Source organism: Phocoena phocoena, chromosome 11, assembly GCF_963924675.1.
Source record: "Phocoena phocoena chromosome 11, mPhoPho1.1, whole genome shotgun sequence".
Classification (NCBI taxonomy): Eukaryota; Metazoa; Chordata; class Mammalia; order Artiodactyla; family Phocoenidae; genus Phocoena; species Phocoena phocoena.
The window spans coordinates 52,340,870-52,359,389 of record NC_089229.1 but is presented as its reverse complement, the minus strand read 5'-3'; the positions used below and the strand labels follow the sequence as shown (position 1 = coordinate 52,359,389).

General features: G+C 40.8%; 1 protein-coding gene across 2 annotated transcripts in view; it reads left to right on the top strand.

Annotated features, from left to right (window-relative positions):
• The window catches only part of SRGAP1 (SLIT-ROBO Rho GTPase activating protein 1), a 270,991-nt gene extending 253,041 nt beyond the window's left edge, over nucleotides 1-17,950 (top strand). For both annotated transcript variants that reach the window (XM_065888084.1, XM_065888085.1), the window contains exons 18-22: nucleotides 2,140-2,219; nucleotides 10,562-10,742; nucleotides 12,199-12,333; nucleotides 12,468-12,807; nucleotides 17,540-17,950. In XM_065888084.1, coding sequence (XP_065744156.1) covers nucleotides 2,140-2,219; nucleotides 10,562-10,742; nucleotides 12,199-12,333; nucleotides 12,468-12,807; nucleotides 17,540-17,917 — 1,114 coding nt within the window. In that variant the 3' untranslated portion in view covers nucleotides 17,918-17,950. The remainder of the gene's footprint in view (nucleotides 1-2,139; nucleotides 2,220-10,561; nucleotides 10,743-12,198; nucleotides 12,334-12,467; nucleotides 12,808-17,539) is intronic.
• The last annotated feature ends 570 nt before the right edge of the window (nucleotides 17,951-18,520 follow it).

Sequence of the window (18,520 nt, the reverse complement as noted above, 5' to 3'; positions counted from 1 at the left end):
GTCCTTCTCCCCCTGGAAGAATTACGGAAGTACAGATATCAACTTAATTAAGAAAAAGAACACTGACTATAGGCTGCCAGTGCTTCCAATTTAAAAACAAAAGAAGCAGCAGCAAGAACACTTGAGATACATCAGAATACTAAAATCCATGACAACACTGGCTTCTTATTATGGACTTTCATATTCATCCCTCTCTTTTCCCCAAGCATGACATCTATATAGATATATCCATCCTATCATGACTTTTGTAGGGAATGATTTTGATGTATAGAGCTGTGTTAATTTTTACTATTATATCAAGAAAAGATAACTGATTGAATTGACAGATTTCATTTTTATTCCTAAATAGTTTTGATTCTATATAAAGTATTTCAAAATTCTCATCTAAAAGGAGCGCCGTCAACCAAACGTGTTTTCATTCTTCCTTATTTTCATTCTTACCAATAAATGTTATCCTAACCAGTTATGGTCACTTTGAGCAAATTTATTATTATATTGTTGGGATAAAAATGTTTTAACATGGCATTGTAGTCACCTCCCAATGAAGTATAAAAATGAGGGGTATAGTCCATTGAACAATCCCAAAGGTAAGGAACCCTAAAATGTTTACGTTCACTGTTTGATATATGAGTGCTAGCTTCTAAGAAATCATATACAGTCAAAGTGGTTTTGACTCCTTGAGCCCCTACCGCGTGCCAGCTTCTCAGTGCATATGATCTTTTTTATTCCTCACAACCACTCCACCAAGTTAAGAGAGGCCGAGGAGCCTGTCCAATGGCTAGTGGTTACTGGACGCAGCTGCCTCCCAGCCTACCTCGGAAACTGCTTTGTGCGGCTCAGACTAAGGAGAAGCTGGAAATAAATTTGTCTAAGTCCTTCCTTCTGGACCCTCCTCGGGACACTTTGTTTCCCACTGCCTTCCTGGAGATGAAGTAGAAGTAGAATAAGTAACTGAAAGATCTAAATAACTCAGAGTACACTTATTTTTTACTTAAACCACAGTATATTCTTAAATCACAGATGATCCTATGCCTTAAGAAAATTGAGAGTTGACTATTTCCACAAGTACTGCTAAATTAACAATAAAGCATGACAGATTCTAGTTTTATAGTATATCTAGCAATTTTATGTGAAATTCAATTTTAAAATATTTACTTGAGCACTTACTACATGCACATATTGACTAAGCTTGGCTCTGGGAAGATAAATGAATAAAACTCAGCCCTGGTGAGATTCAGAATTTTATTTTCCTAGTTGTACTTGTTTCAAGGCCAGTGTCAGTCATATTTAGTGTTTCAGAACATTCAGAGCTATGTCAGTAAGTTCTGTTGTCTTGTTCATTTTATCACAGAGCAAGTATGTGGATGTCTGGTCGATATTATTTGATGCGTTGTATTCTAGAACTTTTGTGGTTGCTCCATTTTTACAAACAGGGTAAAAGCCCCATAATAAAGAGCCTTGCAGCCAGTAACATGTGCTTGATTATGTCCTTCTCCCATACATAGTGTTTTTTATGGGTATCGCTCATTTTAAACAGAAAGTCAGTAATATAGTAGTCATCCCTGTTCCCCAATGCCAGCAATATAAATGGGCTTTTACAGTAATGTCAGGTTTGTATTTGTAACCATTGCATTCCATTTATCAGCATACATTTGAGAAGAGATAGTGGTAATGTTAAAGGATAAAATTTGACTCTCAGATACAAAAATGAACATGTGTCTAGAAAAGATAAAAAAGATACTACAATCAATTCAAAGCAGAAACCGAAGAGCCATCCATTTCTTTGCAGTAGGGAATATTGAAATGAATTTGCAAAAACTGGTGTATCCATGGGGCAATAATCATATTCCACTAGAATTCAACAAATTTTCATTTTTATGGATAAGAATTATTTGTCATACTATCAATTTCCTATAAGTTAATTTTGTCTTTACAGATTTGTAATGTGTCAAAGATGAAGGTACATACACTCCCATAGGATTAGAGAATCCTAGAGGCTCCAGCATTCCACTGAAAGGCTGTCCAGTAACTCCTTTGCCATTCCAAAGTCTTATTTTTTTTTTTTTTACAGTAGCAATTGTTCATCTTTGAAATGCTTTCCACTTTGGCTTCATATGAATTTCTATTTCCGCTCCTCAGCGACAGCCCATACAGTGAGCACGGTACATTGGAGGAAGTGGATCAGGACGCTGGTACAGAGCCCCACACCAGTGAAGACGGTATGCATTTGTGCCCATGCTACTATAAAATTAGTCTTTATATCCATTTTTTAAGAATTGCTTATAATAAGAATTCAGTAGATACAAAAGAATACTTACTAAATATGTGTAAAGTGCGAAGAATAACATTACAATGAACACTTGTGGAACCACCACCAAGTTTAAGAGAAAGGTATCATTACCTTTGCGCTTTCCTGAACCCATTGCCTTCTTTACCCCTCCAGGGTAACCACTATATGTTTGTACTTTTAAGTGATTTATTGTTTCATTTTCTATTTTCTTGAACGTTTCATAAATGGAATCACATGTATATACTTTGCATGATTTTTTTCTACTATTTCTGAAATTAATCCATTGTTGCATGCAGTTATAATCATTTATTTACCTATATTCCATTGTATTTATTTTATTATTGATGAATATGTGAGTTGTTTTCTATTTTTTTGCCATCAAAAACAGTGCACCTATGAATATTTCAAACATGTATCCTACTGCAAATGTAGAGTTTCTCTAGGATATACACACATAGGAATAGCATGTCTTCAACTTTACTACATACTGCCGAACTATTTTTGAAAATGGTTGTACGGCTATCCACTCCCACCAGCAGTGTTGCAGCCTTTCAGTTGTACATAGTCATCAACACTTGATTTTTTTTTTCCTTTATTTTTTTTTGCTGTGTCGGGTCCTAGTTGTGGCACACGGGATCTTCGTTGAGGCACGCGGGATCTTTCATTGCGGTGTGTGGTCTCTTCGTTGCGGCGCATGGGCTTCTCTCTAGTTGTGGCGTGCAGGTTTTCTCTCTCCAGTTGTGGCACGTGGGCTCTGTAGTTTGCGGCACACGGGCTGTCTCATTGAGGCACGTGAGCTCAGTAGTTGTAGCCCATGGGCTTAGTTGCCCCGCAGCATGTGGGATCTTAGTTCTCTGACCAGGGATCAAACCTGTGTCCCCTGCATTGGAAGGCGGACTCTACCACTGGACCACCAGGGAAGTACCAACACTTTATAAAATATTATAATCTTTGCCAGTATTGTCAGTGTGTAATGGCATCTCATTGTGATTTTAATTTACATTTCTCTGATTACTGATGAAGATGTTGTTTTAAAATATAGTGTATTAATAGAAAATTTGAGGTATGGTAAGGCCAGCAGATTGGGAGATGATCGCCATTGAAAAGATAATTTGATACAGTTCCTAAGAGGAGGGGACACATCACACCTCAGGGGGCCAAGGAAAGCACCAGGGTCAGTCAGGAGGCAGAGGGAGAGGAACAACTGGGTAAGAGCTTTTATTGTGGTTTCCACAGAAAGGAACATGAGAGGCAGGGTAAGCAGGGTTAGGATTGCCTAGTTTGAATAATTTCAGTGGGCTCTGGGGCTGTCTCTGGTTGTCTGGTACCTGGCTCTGAAGTGATTGGGTCAGACAGATAGTGGCCCAAAGTGTGAGAGCCCCAGAGAGGAGGTGGTTGGGATATAGGCTCTGGATTGGTTGGTTTGTATTTGAAAAGCACATTCCAGGTGAGTTGTTTACCGTCCCTAGGAATTGGCTAACCCTGGGAGGGACAGTCCCTCCAGGGGCAGCAAGGCCTCAGAGGTCACACTACAGAAAATGAAACACATGGTTAATGCACATATACTAATTTTTGTATGTTTAGATTTCTTCTTTTGCCCATTTAGGGCCTACTTGCCCACTATCATTTTCTCTGGGCTTTTTTTGCTTAGTTTAGTTTAGTTTGGCTTTGGTGTTTTCTTATTTATAAGAGCTCTTTGTGAGTCTGGATCAGGTCTTTTATTGGATATATGATATGATTTGCAAATATATTCTGCTCTGTAGCTTGTCTCTCATGTGCTTATTGTATCTTTTGCCAAACAGAGAATCTTAATTTTAAAGGCGCTGAATTTACCAATCTTTTCCTTCGTGGTTGTTTCACTTTGCATCTCCTTTAAGAAATCCTGTGCCCTGAGGTTAATGAAGAAGTTCTTCCATATTCTCTGCTAAAACCTTTCAGGTTTTGTTTTTTCACACACAGGTCTTAATTCTACCAGGAATTTATCTGGAGGTATGGTGTGAGGTAGGGATTTGTTCCTTTTTTTCTCCATATGGATGCACAGTTGTCCCCACTGCCCCAGCCTTAATTGTCCTTTCTCTACTGCTCCACACCTTTATCATAAATCAAGTGTCATCTCTGCATGAATCCGTTTCTGGGCTCTGTTCTTTTCCATGGGTCCACTTGTCTATCCCTACACCCCTGTCTTAATTTTGATACCTTTTAATAAATCTTAACATTTGGCAAATCAAGACCTCTGAATTTGTTCCTCTCAACAATTCTTGGCCTTTTTCACTTAAATTTTAAACTCATTTTTTCAAGTTCTTGAAACAAACAAGGAAAAGAAACCTAAAAACCTGTTGAGGTTTGGACTGCAATTGCACTGATCTACATTTATTAATATGAAAAAAATTGATATTTTTATAATATTCAGTCTCCTAATCCACAAACACCTTTCTAGTTACTTAATGTCTCCCAATAAACTTTTATACTTTTCTCTGTAGTGATCATTTTTTTCTCTTTCTAACTTCTTAACTTTAATATTTAACATGACTTTTTGACACTTTTTTAATGTGAACATATAAAGCTGTCGGTTTTTTCTTAGTACCTCTGTAGCTGTATGCATAAGCCTTTTATTCTCTCTTTAGCTGTGACTAATCTGCTTTAAACCCATTCACTGTGTTTTTAATTTTTTTTCTACAAGCTCTGTTCAGTTTACTTTCATATCTGCTTGGTCATTTGCTCTTATAATATTAATCCTTTCCATTGTTTTAGATTTTGTGTCTAATCATGCTAATAGCTGAAATCTTCCTGGATTTGTTTTTGTCGGCTTTTGCTCATTGAATCTTATTTCCAGTGTGTTTTATAAATTTTTTACATATTCCTTAGAACTTCATGGAATTCCGTCATGTTGAGTTGAAGGTATGTCCCCTCCAGAGAGGGTTTTCACATACTTCTGCCTGGTGCATAACCAGCTTGGGACCACATTAGATTTTTAGTCTGAGATTTTTTCAGGCCACCCAGGTAGTGTGAACTTAAACTGCAAACCTGCCAGAGGACTGAAATGTGGTTGGGATTCTCTAAGGTGATTTGTTTCCCAAGGCTTGAGATAGATTATTTCCTTAAGTCCAAAGTTGGAGTGGTTACGTCTATGGAGAAGTATGGAGAGTGAGAAGGGAGGAAGATTTCAGAACTAGAAGTCCACTGTGACACAGAGAGTTTGATCCTTTGGTGGGGCTTAGATTCTCCACACTGGGCAGCCCCTGGACCTAGTCTTTTGTGCAGAATAAAGTTTTAAGTTAACCAGGCAGGGAAAATTCCCTCCAGGCAAACTCTGCCTTAACATATTCTAGTGTTCTGTTTACCTTGGTGGGTTCCCACATTCGTCAGGTTTTTGGTCTTTAGTATTCCTCACAGTCATAATTAATGTGATTACAAAGATTTTTTTTTAATCCAGCATTTTTAGTTGATTTCAGCAGGAGGGTTATCAGGGTGTCTAGGTCCACCCTCTGCTTTAAAAAAAAAAAGTTTGTGTGTTTTTTTAATATATATATTAATTTTATTTATTTACTTTTGGCTGTGTTGGGTCTTCGTTGCTGCACACGGGCTTTCTCTAGTTGTGGAGAGCGGGGCTACTCTTCGTTGCGGTGCCTGGGCTTCTCATTGCAGTGGCTGCTCTTGCTGCGGAGCACGGGCTCTAGGTGCGCGGGCTTCAGTAGTTGCAGCACGCAGGCTCAGTAGTTGTGGCTCACAGGGTCTAGAGCACAGGCTCAGTAGTCGTGGCGCACGGGCTTAGTTGCTCCGCGGCACGTGGGATCTTCCCGGACCAGGGCTTGAACCCGTGTCCCCTGCATTGGCAGGCGGATTCTCAACTGCGCCACCGGGGAAGCGCCTGTGTTTTTAAAAGTAGGATAAATTGACATTTTTAGAACTTAAGTTAGAAGAAACTAAAGTGAGAGCTTCTATTTCTGTGGTATTGCTTTTGAAAGTCTCTGAGCCCTCCCTCTGCCACTCTCCATTCTTTTGTCTTGAGTTTCTGTGTTTCTTTGTGATTCATCCCTTTTTCACTGATGACTTCTGTGAGTGTTTCCTTGCTTGCCCCAGTGGCAGGAAAAGCCCAAGACAAAGCCCCAGCCATCTCTCTTTCCAAGCATCTGTCTCACCACCGCACCATCTGTCAGTTGTTCTTACCTCTTGGCTACAAAAGAGCAGCTTTGCTGAGGGCTCTGTGTTTGAGATAATATTTTGATCATGTTTGCCTGATTTTGCTGGAAAGAAAAGCATTGCTTACAAAGGACAGATACCCTTGCCCGCAGCCAGACTCTAAAGTCCTGTAACTAAATTAACTAGAGTATTGATTGTCTTTTTGATCATCTAGGTATTGTATTTTCTTTTCTCTGTCATGGTATCACTAGAGAGAGTAGCTTTTGTTTCCAAAAGACAGGCTGTCACAGAACAGAATCATCATCCACAAGGGCAGTGGGTAACAGATCTAGGAGAGAAAGTGTCAGGGACAGCAAGGTCCCAAAGGGGTAGTGTGCTGTACTAGCACTTTGTATAAAATTACAAGAAATGGAAATATAAGACTTGATAGCACCAGGCAGTCAGAAAATCAGCTTTGTTGAATTTTCTTTCCCCTTGCACAAAATTATAATTGCCTTGTAGGAAAATGAAGTTATCGTGTTCACCCTTATTAATGTTGTTATTGGTAGCAGTAGCATTCCACAAAGTCTCTGCAGGACCTTAAAGGACTGTGTGACCCTATATGAAAGGGGTATGGTGTGTCTCCATGCCCTGAGATCGATTTCCTCTGCAATGATGAAACTCAGATGTGTATAAATAGCTTATTGACACCTGACTGTGAAATTTCTCTCATGGGAATAGAAAGAGTCAAAATAATGAAATTGCTCAGAATTACTAGTTGATGTAGTAGGATTACCAGTAAAGTATACTTCTGATTCATCTGGTCATTCTTTTATAACGTCTTTACATTTGAATATATAAGCAGAGTCTGATAATCTTGTGGCTAGCTGTTTCAAAAAACAGAAAGAGATAATGAGCATAGAGGGCATGATGATGAAATTATGATGAAATATGTATGTATCTATTAAATAGTCTTAAATCGCCCTTGGCCAGTGTTGACAGCGTAAGACTGAATGGCATTAAAGAATATTAACAGTTCTCTCTTCTTTTCCCTTTGACAGGTACATAGATTGTATGCTATGTTATGCTGTTATCTTTCCACTTTTTTTCAGTAAGACAATTTAAACATATGGGTGTGTCACATAAAAAGAATTTGCAAACTACATATCATGAAGCTCTTTTTGGCATGAGTTCATTGGCATGACTTCACTCCTCTATGGATGTTTGTGTCCCCTGTACCACAGACAGGTTGATTTCTGTCCCCCAGGGCAGTGGTTCCCAACCTTTTTGGCACCAGGGACCGGTTTCGTGGAAGACAATTTTTCCACAGACCAGGGGCGGGGGAATAGTTTCAGGATGATTCAAGCACATTACATTTATTGTGCCCTTTATTTCTATTATTACTACATTATAATACATAATGAAATCATTAATGCTGACAGGAGGCGGAGCTCAGGTGGTGGTACGAGCGATGAAGATGTAAGTACAGATGAAGCTTTGCTCGCTCACCTCCCACTGTGCCGCCCAGTTCCTAACAGGTACTGGTCCGTGGCCCGGGGGCTGTAGACCCCTTCCCCAGGGAGAACTGGGGTAAAAAAATTGGCATCTGTCATTTCAGTTCAAGTAGGATTTATTCTTTACGTGCAAGTTTAGAACAGACTATAGTCAGTCTCCTTGAATAAAAGTTCTGTTTCCTCCTCTGTGAGCAGACTTATGGCTATTTAATAAAGCTGCTATTTATTGTTTTATTAAAATATAATTTTAGGATGGAATATCGGAGTGTTAACATACGATCTAAAAGTTATCAATTATTAAAGGACTTAAACTATTGTTTTAAAATGATTTTTACACCTACTTTGCTGAGAAGTATACCATGTGCAGATCATCATGTTGTGGTCCTGCCATATGAAATATTATTCACCTTAAACATTATCCACCGGCAAAAAGATGGGGCCTTTTGGTGTGTCTTTATTTTAAACATAGAGCTGAAATTCACCCAGGCCCTGCATATAAGGTAAACCCTAAGCTCTTTCAGTATGTTTGTTGATTTTCATGCTCTTGCCATCCCAGAGGATGTTTGAATTTATCAGGTGAGAAAGTTTAGCTGGCTATCCAAGGATTTCTTGTGCAGTTATTTCGTATAAGTACAACAGATATTGAAGATATTGCAGTAAACTTTGGGAAGCAATAAACTCTTAAATGGAAAGGTTTGTTACCAAGGGAAATAGAAGATAAAAGTTCCTTACAAAATATTTGACAGGCAGGTTTTAATCTATTATGTGTGCATATATTCTAGAGTATTTGGAAAGTGATACATGCTCAGTTTTTAGCAAATGAGGTATTGTTCATTGCATAGACAGATTTCTCTAAGCATACGCCAATTGTACTGACCCTTTTTTGTTCTGTTTCTTATTAATTAGCAGTTTACTCACCTATTATAATTGTATTTATTTTTGGCTGCGTTGGGTCTTCGTTGGTGCGCACGGGCCTTCTCTAGTTGTGGAGAGTGTGGGCTACTCTTCGTCGTGGTGCACATGCTTATGGTGGTGGCTTTTCTTGTTGCGGAGCACGGGCTCTAGGTTCACGGGCTTCAGTAGTTGTGGCACGTGGGCTCAGTAGTCGTGGCACACGGGCTTAGTTGCTCCGCGTCATGTGGGATCTTCCCGGACCAGGGCTCGAACCTGTGTCTCCTGCATTGGCAGGCAGATTGTTAACCACTGCGCCACCAGGGAAGCCCTCCTCACCTATTGTTGGTAGCAGGGATGAGGATGGGGTGATGGTGGGAGAGGGGAGATAGGATCATAAAGCCCCCGATTCAGGGCTTTTTGCAATAAGCTGGATCACAAAAAGCAACTCTTGTAGTTTTGAGTAGTTTGTCCTCTTATTTGCCTTTAATATTTGTGGTCAGAATTAGAATAGAGCTGAAATTCCAATTCTAGGCCCAGAGCTTGATAGCTTTTTTCAACTTTTAATTTTGAGGTCATTGCAGATTCACATGCAGTTGTAAGAAAAGCAACAGAGAGATGCCATACCCCCTACTCACAGTTTGCCCCGGTGGTAACATTTTACATAACTGTAGTATAATATTACAAGTAGGAAACTGATATTGATATACTCCCTCCACCATTTTCACATTTCACCAGTTTCACATGCACTCACTCGTGTATGTGTTTACTTAGTTCTGTACAGTTTTATCACACGTGTAGATTTGTGTGATCACAACCACAGTCAAGATCAAGAACAGTTCCATCACAAGGATCCTTCGTGCTACCCTTTAATAGCCTTAGCTGTTTCCTTCCGTCACTTCCCACCCCACCCCAGCCTCTGGCAACCACTAATCTATTCTCCATCTCAATTATTATGTCATTTCAAGCATGCCATATAAATGGAATCAGGCAATATGTAACTTTTTGAGGTTGGCTTTTTTCACTCACCATTGTTCCCTTGAATATTTTTTGATCTCTAGAAGATATAATTTTTGAATCTGGTCGTTTGAGTAGGTATGCTTGTTTCACAGGTGATATCCAGAATTTGGTTTTGATACTAGAAAAAATAAAGTTGTCTTTACTGTTGGTAGTAGTTTCAAGATTTGAGAGTGCCAAAAAAAATACATAAGGAAATTAAATGTATTCAAATAGTATTTAATGTGGTGATTTCTGTAAACTTGATTTTTTTTAAATAAGCAAATAAAGCATAAACTTCTTAATGTTCTGAGATAGTGATTCTCCCATGTTCTAAATGGTATTAACATGTTGCCAGGGAACTTGATCAAATAATATTGGTCAAAATAATACTGGAGCTCTTGAAGAGGATATTACAACCCAAGGAGAGATTTTATATATCATATTGCAAAGCTTCAAATATTTTTTTATTAGACTGTCATGGTATCTCTAGTAAGAGGCTGTGGAAACTAAGATCTAATGTTCAGTTTTTCTTTGCCTGAAAAACTGATGACAGCAAGAGAATATTTTTCTGTATCTCTTTTAACAGCATCATTTTCTCATTGTCTTGATGATTTATTTATTACCTTGTTCAGTCTGGGTATTAAAATGACCTTGTTTATTTCTAAAGCCTCATATAGACCTTTCAGTTAGTGTAGCATGCCTTCCTGAGAACCCTGGCCCTCACCATCTTTTGGTGTGTTCTTTGTAGAAAATGAGCCTATAGAAGCAATAGCCAAGTTTGACTATGTTGGGCGGTCTGCCAGAGAACTGTCCTTCAAGAAGGGTGCTTCCCTGCTGCTGTATCACCGCGCATCCGAGGACTGGTGGGAAGGAAGACACAACGGGATCGACGGGCTTGTGCCCCACCAGTACATAGTGGTGCAGGACATGTAAGTAGTCCCAACTTCCATCACCCGACGCTCCCAAGAGAAGCCTCCAGCCACTGTTTTTATATATATAAATTTATTTGTTTGCTTAGTTACTTATTTATTGGCTGCATTGGGACTTCGTTGCTGCGTGCGGGTTTTCTCTAGTTTCGGCGCGCAGGGGTTATTCAGAAGTTGCAGTGTGCAGGCTCCTCGCTGTGGTGGCTTCTCTTGCTGCGGAGCATGGGCTCTAGGTGCGCGGGCTTCAGTAGTTCTAGCACACGGGCTCAGTAGTTGTGGCTCACAGGCTCTGGAGAGCAGGCTCAGTAGTTGTGGCACACAGGCTTAGCTGCTCTGCGGCATGTGGGATCTTCCGGGATCTTCCCGGACCGGGGCTCAAACCCTTGTCCCCTGCGTTGGCAGGCGGACTCTTAACCACTGAGCCACCAGGGAAGCCCAGCAGCTATTGTTCTCAAAATGACTTTGGTCTCGTGAGAAGAGAGCAGAAGGGATTACAGAGCAAAAATTTCTGAGCTGGGCACAGTTCTTCACCTTGCTACTGGGTCTTTGCTAACAGCACTTCAGGGCCAACAGCTTCCCATTTCCCAAACTCTCCTAGAAGGTCTGGAGCCAAGGACTAGTGAGAGACACACCTTCTGAAGTTCAGGTTCTTAGGAAAATACCCTGTGCGGAGGATGGCTTTAGGAGCTAAAGTGGCACTGCTGATTCCAAGAACAGTGGTGGCTCTTCTCTTGGTGCCTGTCTACTGTTTCAATTCCAGATTCCCAAGAGAGAGGATGTTGACTTCAAGTCTAAAGAGAATCATCTTCAGGCTTATTTATTAATTTTGCTGATGAGAAAGCTCTACTTTCAAAAAAATACTTAAAGAGACATCTTCCCGTCTGGTCATAATTTTAAGTGAAAGAAACAAGTTACAAAATACCATGTACAGTGTGATTTTAATTTTGTGACTGCGGTATTTCACAATGCAGCACCAATTTATGAACAGCTCTTCAAGGAAAAGAGAAAAATACCACCTAAAATGTATACAGTGACTGATTCAGCCTAAGTTTTAAAATGTGTCTCTCAGAATGCAAGAAATATGTGTATGTATGCATGCAGACATACAGTCATGTATATCTAAAGTACATAAACATATAAATATCTATAGTATAAATACTGTACATACCTGTGGACATCCTTGTAGAAACGTATCCCAGGCAGAGAAGAAAAGCATAGAAGGATATTTTCTACAATTCGAACAGTAGTTGTCTCTGGATGTTACGTTATATTATGGGCGATTTTTATTGGAATTTCAGAATTTTCCAATTTATCTGCCATGAAACGTTATTATTCTTATAGTGAAAAGAAAAAAGTTACATTAGTAAGAGAAAGACTTACATACATAAATGCCATCACTTATTTTTTTGTCCCCATTCGTCTAGCAAAAGACCTTCACTCTTGATTCTCATCGTTTCAGGGATGATACGTTTTCAGACACTCTAAGCCAAAAAGCCGACAGTGAGGCCAGCAGTGGGCCAGTGACTGAAGACAAGTCTTCATCCAAGGACATGAACTCCCCAACAGACCGTCATCCTGATGGCTACTTAGCCAGGTAGGTGGAGTGGGTCACCAGGCTCCTGAACCTCCACTTCTCCAGGGGCTCTGAGGGGCCATGGCATCCACAGCCTTGCAGAATTACCCTGTGTGATAACCTCTCCTATTCTCTCGCTCTCTGTCTCTGTCTAGGCAAAGAAAAAGAGGAGAGCCACCCCCTCCAGTAAGGCGTCCTGGCAGGACCAGTGATGGCCATTGCCCTCTCCATCCCCCACATGGTCTTTCCAACTCCTCAATTGACCTGGGGTCCCCAAGCCTGGGCAGTCACCCCCGGGGCCTGCTACAGAACCGTGGCCTCAATAATGACAGTCCCGAGAGGAGGCGTCGGCCGGGTCACGGCAGCTTGACCAACATCAGCCGCCACGACTCCCTCAAGAAGATTGACAGCCCTCCTATTAGAAGGTCCACATCATCAGGGCAATACACAGGCTTCAACGACCACAAGCCACTGGACCCAGAGACAATCGCTCAGGTAGGCTGCTTTGAATAGAATATCGCATGGTAAGTACCGGTGTGTGATGAAGGAGGCGTACAGGAGTTACTTTCTGGAGCCATGTCTTTTGTATAGAATCAACTAAAGAAAACAGAAAAGAAATTAACCCATTCTTCAATTTAAGTCCATGTGATACTGGAAGGGCCCAAGTGTATTAGGTTCATAGTGATTTAAACAAAGACACGGCAGAAACTTAGGACCCAGGACAGTCAAACACATCCTTGCTGAATGGCCAGGAAAATTCTAAAAAAGAAGAATGAGGAAGGACTAGCCCTACCAGATCCTAAGTGCATGCCAGAGCTAGTAAAACAGACAAACTGATGGAACGGAATGGAGAGCCCTGAAACACAACATTTGTAGTGTATGATGAAAGTGACACTTTCATCTTAGGACATGGTGAATTACTCAGTAAATGAAGTGAGAAAATGATGGTTGGCTGTTCGAAGAACAGCAAGTTTGGCTCCTCTGTCACTCCTGAATGGATGTGTGTCTTTACTTCCCAATAGTGACTGCAGAGAAGGACCTTGTAGTTTTTTCTAATGATCAGAATTGACAAAGTAGGGCTTCCCCGGTGGCGCAGTGGTTAAGAATCCGCCTGCCAATGCAGGGGACACGGGTTCAAGCCCTGGTCCAGGAAGATCCCACATGCCGCGGAGCAACTAAGCCCATGCGCCACAACTACTGAAGCCCGCGCACGTAGAGCCCGTGCTCTGCAACAAGAGAAGCCACCGCAATGAGAAGCCTGCGCACCACAATGAAGAGTAGCCCCCGCTCGCTGCAACTAGAGAAAGCCCACGCACAGCAACGAAGACCCAACGCAGCCAAAAATACATAAATAAAATTAATTAATTTAGAAATAAAAAGAATTGACAAAGTAAAACAGTATTAATGGATTTTTCCATCATTCATTCTACCATTTATTTCCCTCTGGGTCTTTTTACAACACAGACCATCAGAAAATATATGTATGACAGGAAAAAAAAACTGAATCACTATGCTGTACACCTGAAACCAACACAATATTGTAAATCGAGTATACTTCAATGGAAAAAAAAAAGAAGAAAATATGTGTATGGCCAGTGAAAAAGGAGGTGAATAGGTTCAGGGTTCACCATTTCAGTAAAGTGTCTTCCAGGTATCACTGAAGCTTAAAAATGGAATAGATCAAAAAAGGAAGTGAGAAATTAATGAAACAAACATGGGAAAGTATTAAAGATGGATTATTTTTAATAAAAAGTGCTCAAGGAAACCTGCATTTGATATGACAAATTTCCAAGCTATTTTCATTGTCCTAACTAAAAAGGATTTTGGATAGCAAATTAGATTGTGTGGAGAGTTTAATGTGTTTTTACAAAATTAAACCAATTTTAAGTGCACAACAGTTTTTCAGCAAAAACCAAAAAGACTTGACCTTCTTGGTTTTTTTTTTATTTGAAGTGCAATGCAGAGTCCTCTGAGGTCTCTTTAGAACCAGTGATATTTGGCTGGAATCCACCACATCATTCCTTGTAATAAGCAGGTGAAACAGCATTTAGGTTAGAGAGACAGGGAGTAGGAGTTTAGTGGTGGGAAGGTATAATAAGGTCTGTTTTAACCCTTTTGCTTCTAGAACCCAAATCCTTTCATTGTAAATCCTTTCATTTGTAAAAACAAAAACTCGACCGATAAACCAGGCTCTACACGTTCTCTCTGGGGCAAATACTTGTAAAAAACAAATCCATATATTTAGCGTCAAATGGAAATCACATATGAAAATAATTACTTGAAAAGTGATGTCATCCTCACAATATGGCTTCCAGCTGTGTCCTTTATTTATCTTTCCATCTCTCATCTTCAGATTTTCCCATGAGGACAAGTAAGCCTGCCATCATGGTGTTCATACCAAAAACATGCAATTTCTTTTAGTAAACAAATCAGTGGAATCCCTGATAGAGCTTTTTAAAAAAAAATTGACATCCATATGTGATCACTGGATCTTCGTTTATTCATTTAGCAAATCTTTATTGAGCACTTACTGTATGGCAGCTCCCATGCTAGGTGTTATGGACTCAGGGTTAAATCAATGGTCAGTCAGCCGCTGCCTGAAGGTGCTTATAATTCAGTGGAGGAAGCAGATATGGAAATCAGTTGCTGCTGTGCAGGGCCACAGGCTAATGCTCCAGGTGAGTGGAAGAAGCCCTGGGAATATGGAGAAGAGGCATTTCCATCAGACCAGGGCAGTGGTTCTCCACCCACCCTATCTCACACAGTACTCCACCATGTGTGTGTGTTGGTGCGGGGGGGGGAGGGGGGGGGCAGTGTATACAAAACATAATAAGGGACTGCCCTGGTGGTACAGTGGTTAAGAATCCGCCTGCCAATGCAGGGGACACAGGTTCGATCCCTGGTCTGGGAAGATCCCACAGTCTGTGGAGCAGCTAAGCCCAGTGCGCCACAACTACTGAAGCTGGCATGCCTAGAGCCTGTGCTCCGCAACAAGAGAAGCCACAGCAATGAGAAGCCCGCGCACCACAATGAAGAGTAGCCCCCGTTCGCCGCAACTAGAGAAAAGCCTGCGTGCAGCAACGAAGACCCAACCCAGCCAAAAATAAATTAATTCTAAAAAAAGCAACATAATGTAAAACTGACCCTCTTTACCATTTCTAAGTGTATAGGTCAGTAAAGTGTATTCACATGGCTGTGTAACAGATCTCCAGAATTTTTCATCCTGCAAAACTAAAACTCTGTACTCATCTAAGAACAGCTCCCTTTTTCCTCTCCCCACCATGCCCTGGCCACCACTATTCTAAATACTTTTTGGTACTGTGAATGTGCCCACCTCATATAAGTGGCATCATGCAGTATTTTTCTTTTTGTGACAGGCTTATTTCACTTAACATAATGCCTTTAATGTAGCACGTGGCAGGATTTCCATTTTAAGGCCCAGTAATAATCCATTGGACGTATACAGCACATTTCACTTATCCATTCATCTGTCGATGGTGCACACCTCACCTTTTTAAAACAAATATTTTGTAATTCCCCCTTTATTATCTGAGAAACTGATGATGTGCCGATTTTTTTTAAACATATAAAGCCCTAAATACAATGTAAAGGAAAAACAAAAGATTAGTATTAAAAGAAATGTATTTCAGAATGCTTAACTACATTAGAAGACAAATGAAGTAGTGAGATGCTTTCACCTACATGTAGACTTACCATAAATACAATTAAAAATGTACGTTGATATAAGAGTATTATTAAGTTAATTAGTTTCGACTCAGTTTCCATAATGGTGTTCCCATTATGGAAAAAAATTATGATTTTTCTAAAATGGTGGACCACCCTCGGTCATACAGTTCTAACCAAAGCAGGGTATAATTTACATGATAGTTTCATTCCTAGAAGACACCATGAAAAAAATATTTTGTGTTTATATATAAGAAAGTTAGGTTCTAGACTCAGACTATTATAAAAAAATTTTCACCTACATCAATGTCTGGAGGACATTTAAAAGTTGAACGGGATATGGGACAATTCATTGCATGTTAATTATCCAGGACACTTGTAAGGTCTCCAGTATCTCTGGCCCCTGCGCACCAAACGCCAATAATGCCACCTGGTTATTTTGACATTTAAAACTACACATACACATACACCATATTACAGAAATGCCCTCTATGGGGCAGTACCACTTCCATTGAGATCCACTGGACAAAAGCGTCAGGGGGAGTCTTACAATGAATTCTGAAGAACTGCTAGGAGTTAGTCAAGTATATAGTAAGTGCTCAAAAATTATTATCTGTTGAATGAATGAAAGAAGCCTGATTTCTCATGCCTATACGCTTTTATTTCTTAAAAATCGTTGCAGTATCTAAATTTAAGCCATCTTTTACCACAGATCGAAATAGAATTCCATCGCAGATGTCAGCATGTAAGGTCAAACCCACCAGAGGGCTGCCACGGGCCTCAGAATGGCGGCCAGTGCTTGTCCTGTGGCTCTTTGAGCCACTGGCGCCATCGCATCTCTTGTCTCCTGCACATTGAGTCACGGTAGTCGTGGGAGATGGCATTAGGTTTACACACTCCGCAGGCTGGTGTTAAAACTGTCATGCTTTTGCTGGTCTGCTTGCTTTCAAGTGAAGTATATGGTTTCTCTACATTAGTGTTCATGACCAGCCTACTCTGTCTCTCTTGCTGGTTATTTTTTTTTTCAGCTAATCATCGAGTTATCATTGACACACAGCACCATATAAGTTTATGCGGTACACCTTAATGATTTGACTTGCACGCATCATGAAATGATTACCACCGTGGGTTTAGTGAACATCCAGCAGCTCACAGAGATACAAAATTAAAGAAAGAGAAGAAAAAATGTTTCTCCTTGCGATGAGAACTCAGGATTTACTCTCTTAACCTTCACACGTAACCTACAGTGGTGCTCGTTACGTTTATCACGTTGTACATCACATCCCTAGCACTTAATTCATCTTATGACTGGAGTTCGTCCCTTTAGACTGCCTTCATCCAGTTGCCCATCCCCGCAACCCCCCGCCTCTGGGAACCACAAATCTGATCTCTCTTGCTATGAGTTTGTTTTTGAAGTATGCTTGACCTACAACACTGCTAATTCCTGTCACATGACGTAGTGATTCGATATTTCTATACATTTCAAAATGATCGCCGCAATAAGTTTAGTTACCGTCTCTCACTTCTGGTTATTCTTCAACAGGATATTGAAGAGACGATGAACACTGCTTTGAATGAACTCCGAGAACTGGAGAGACAGAGTACAGCAAAGCACGCCCCCGATGTGGTGCTGGATACCTTAGAACAAGTGAAAAACTCTCCCACCCCTGCCACGTCCACGGAATCTCTCAGCCCTTTGCACAACGTTGCCCTCAGGAGCTCGGAGCCTCAGATTCGACGTAGCACTAGCTCCTCCAGTGACACAATGAGTACTTTCAAGCCTATGGTGGCGCCCAGAATGGGCATGCAGCTGAAGCCCCCAGCCCTTCGGCCGAAACCTGCTGTTCTTCCAAAAACAAACCCTACAGTAGGGCCCACCCCTCCTTCCCAGGGTCCAGCAGACAAGTCTTGCACAATGTAAAAACCAACTGAGCGAGCATACGGGGAGGTGATTAGAAAGAGAAAACGGATTAGTGACAAAAGTCAACAATCCTTAACTTTCCTTAGTCGTGTGCTTACAACTGGAGACCCTTCGGCTTTTCTGTGTTCTCGAATGTAATGTCTGAGACTAGCTAAATTAACACGGGCATTTGTATTTTGTAATTTCATCCTTTTTTTTAATAACTGGACATATCCTGTGTCATTTTAAAGACAATAGAAACACTTAGACTTACTTGAAAATCCAATGCTGCACCATTTGTAATGAAGGCACCACCGCTCTGCCCCGCACGTTGCACGGTGCTTCAGGCTTAGTGTAGCCTGGATGAGTCAGAAGCGTCTGAATCCAAAGGCAGGAGGATCTGAGTTCCAGGCCTTGGAATGTAACCAGTGTTGGTCTCTGGCACTCGGGGTAAGGCTAAAAGGTGACAATGGATTGTTTGGTAGCTGACAGTGAGTACCTCTTATTCCATGCAGTGTGGCAGGGGGCTGGCTCTTGCTACAGACTTGCTGTTGTCACAGTGGGGTGTTCCCAGCGCGAGCTGCAGCCCACCGGCTGACTTTCGTAACAGTCGTTTCCCTGGGT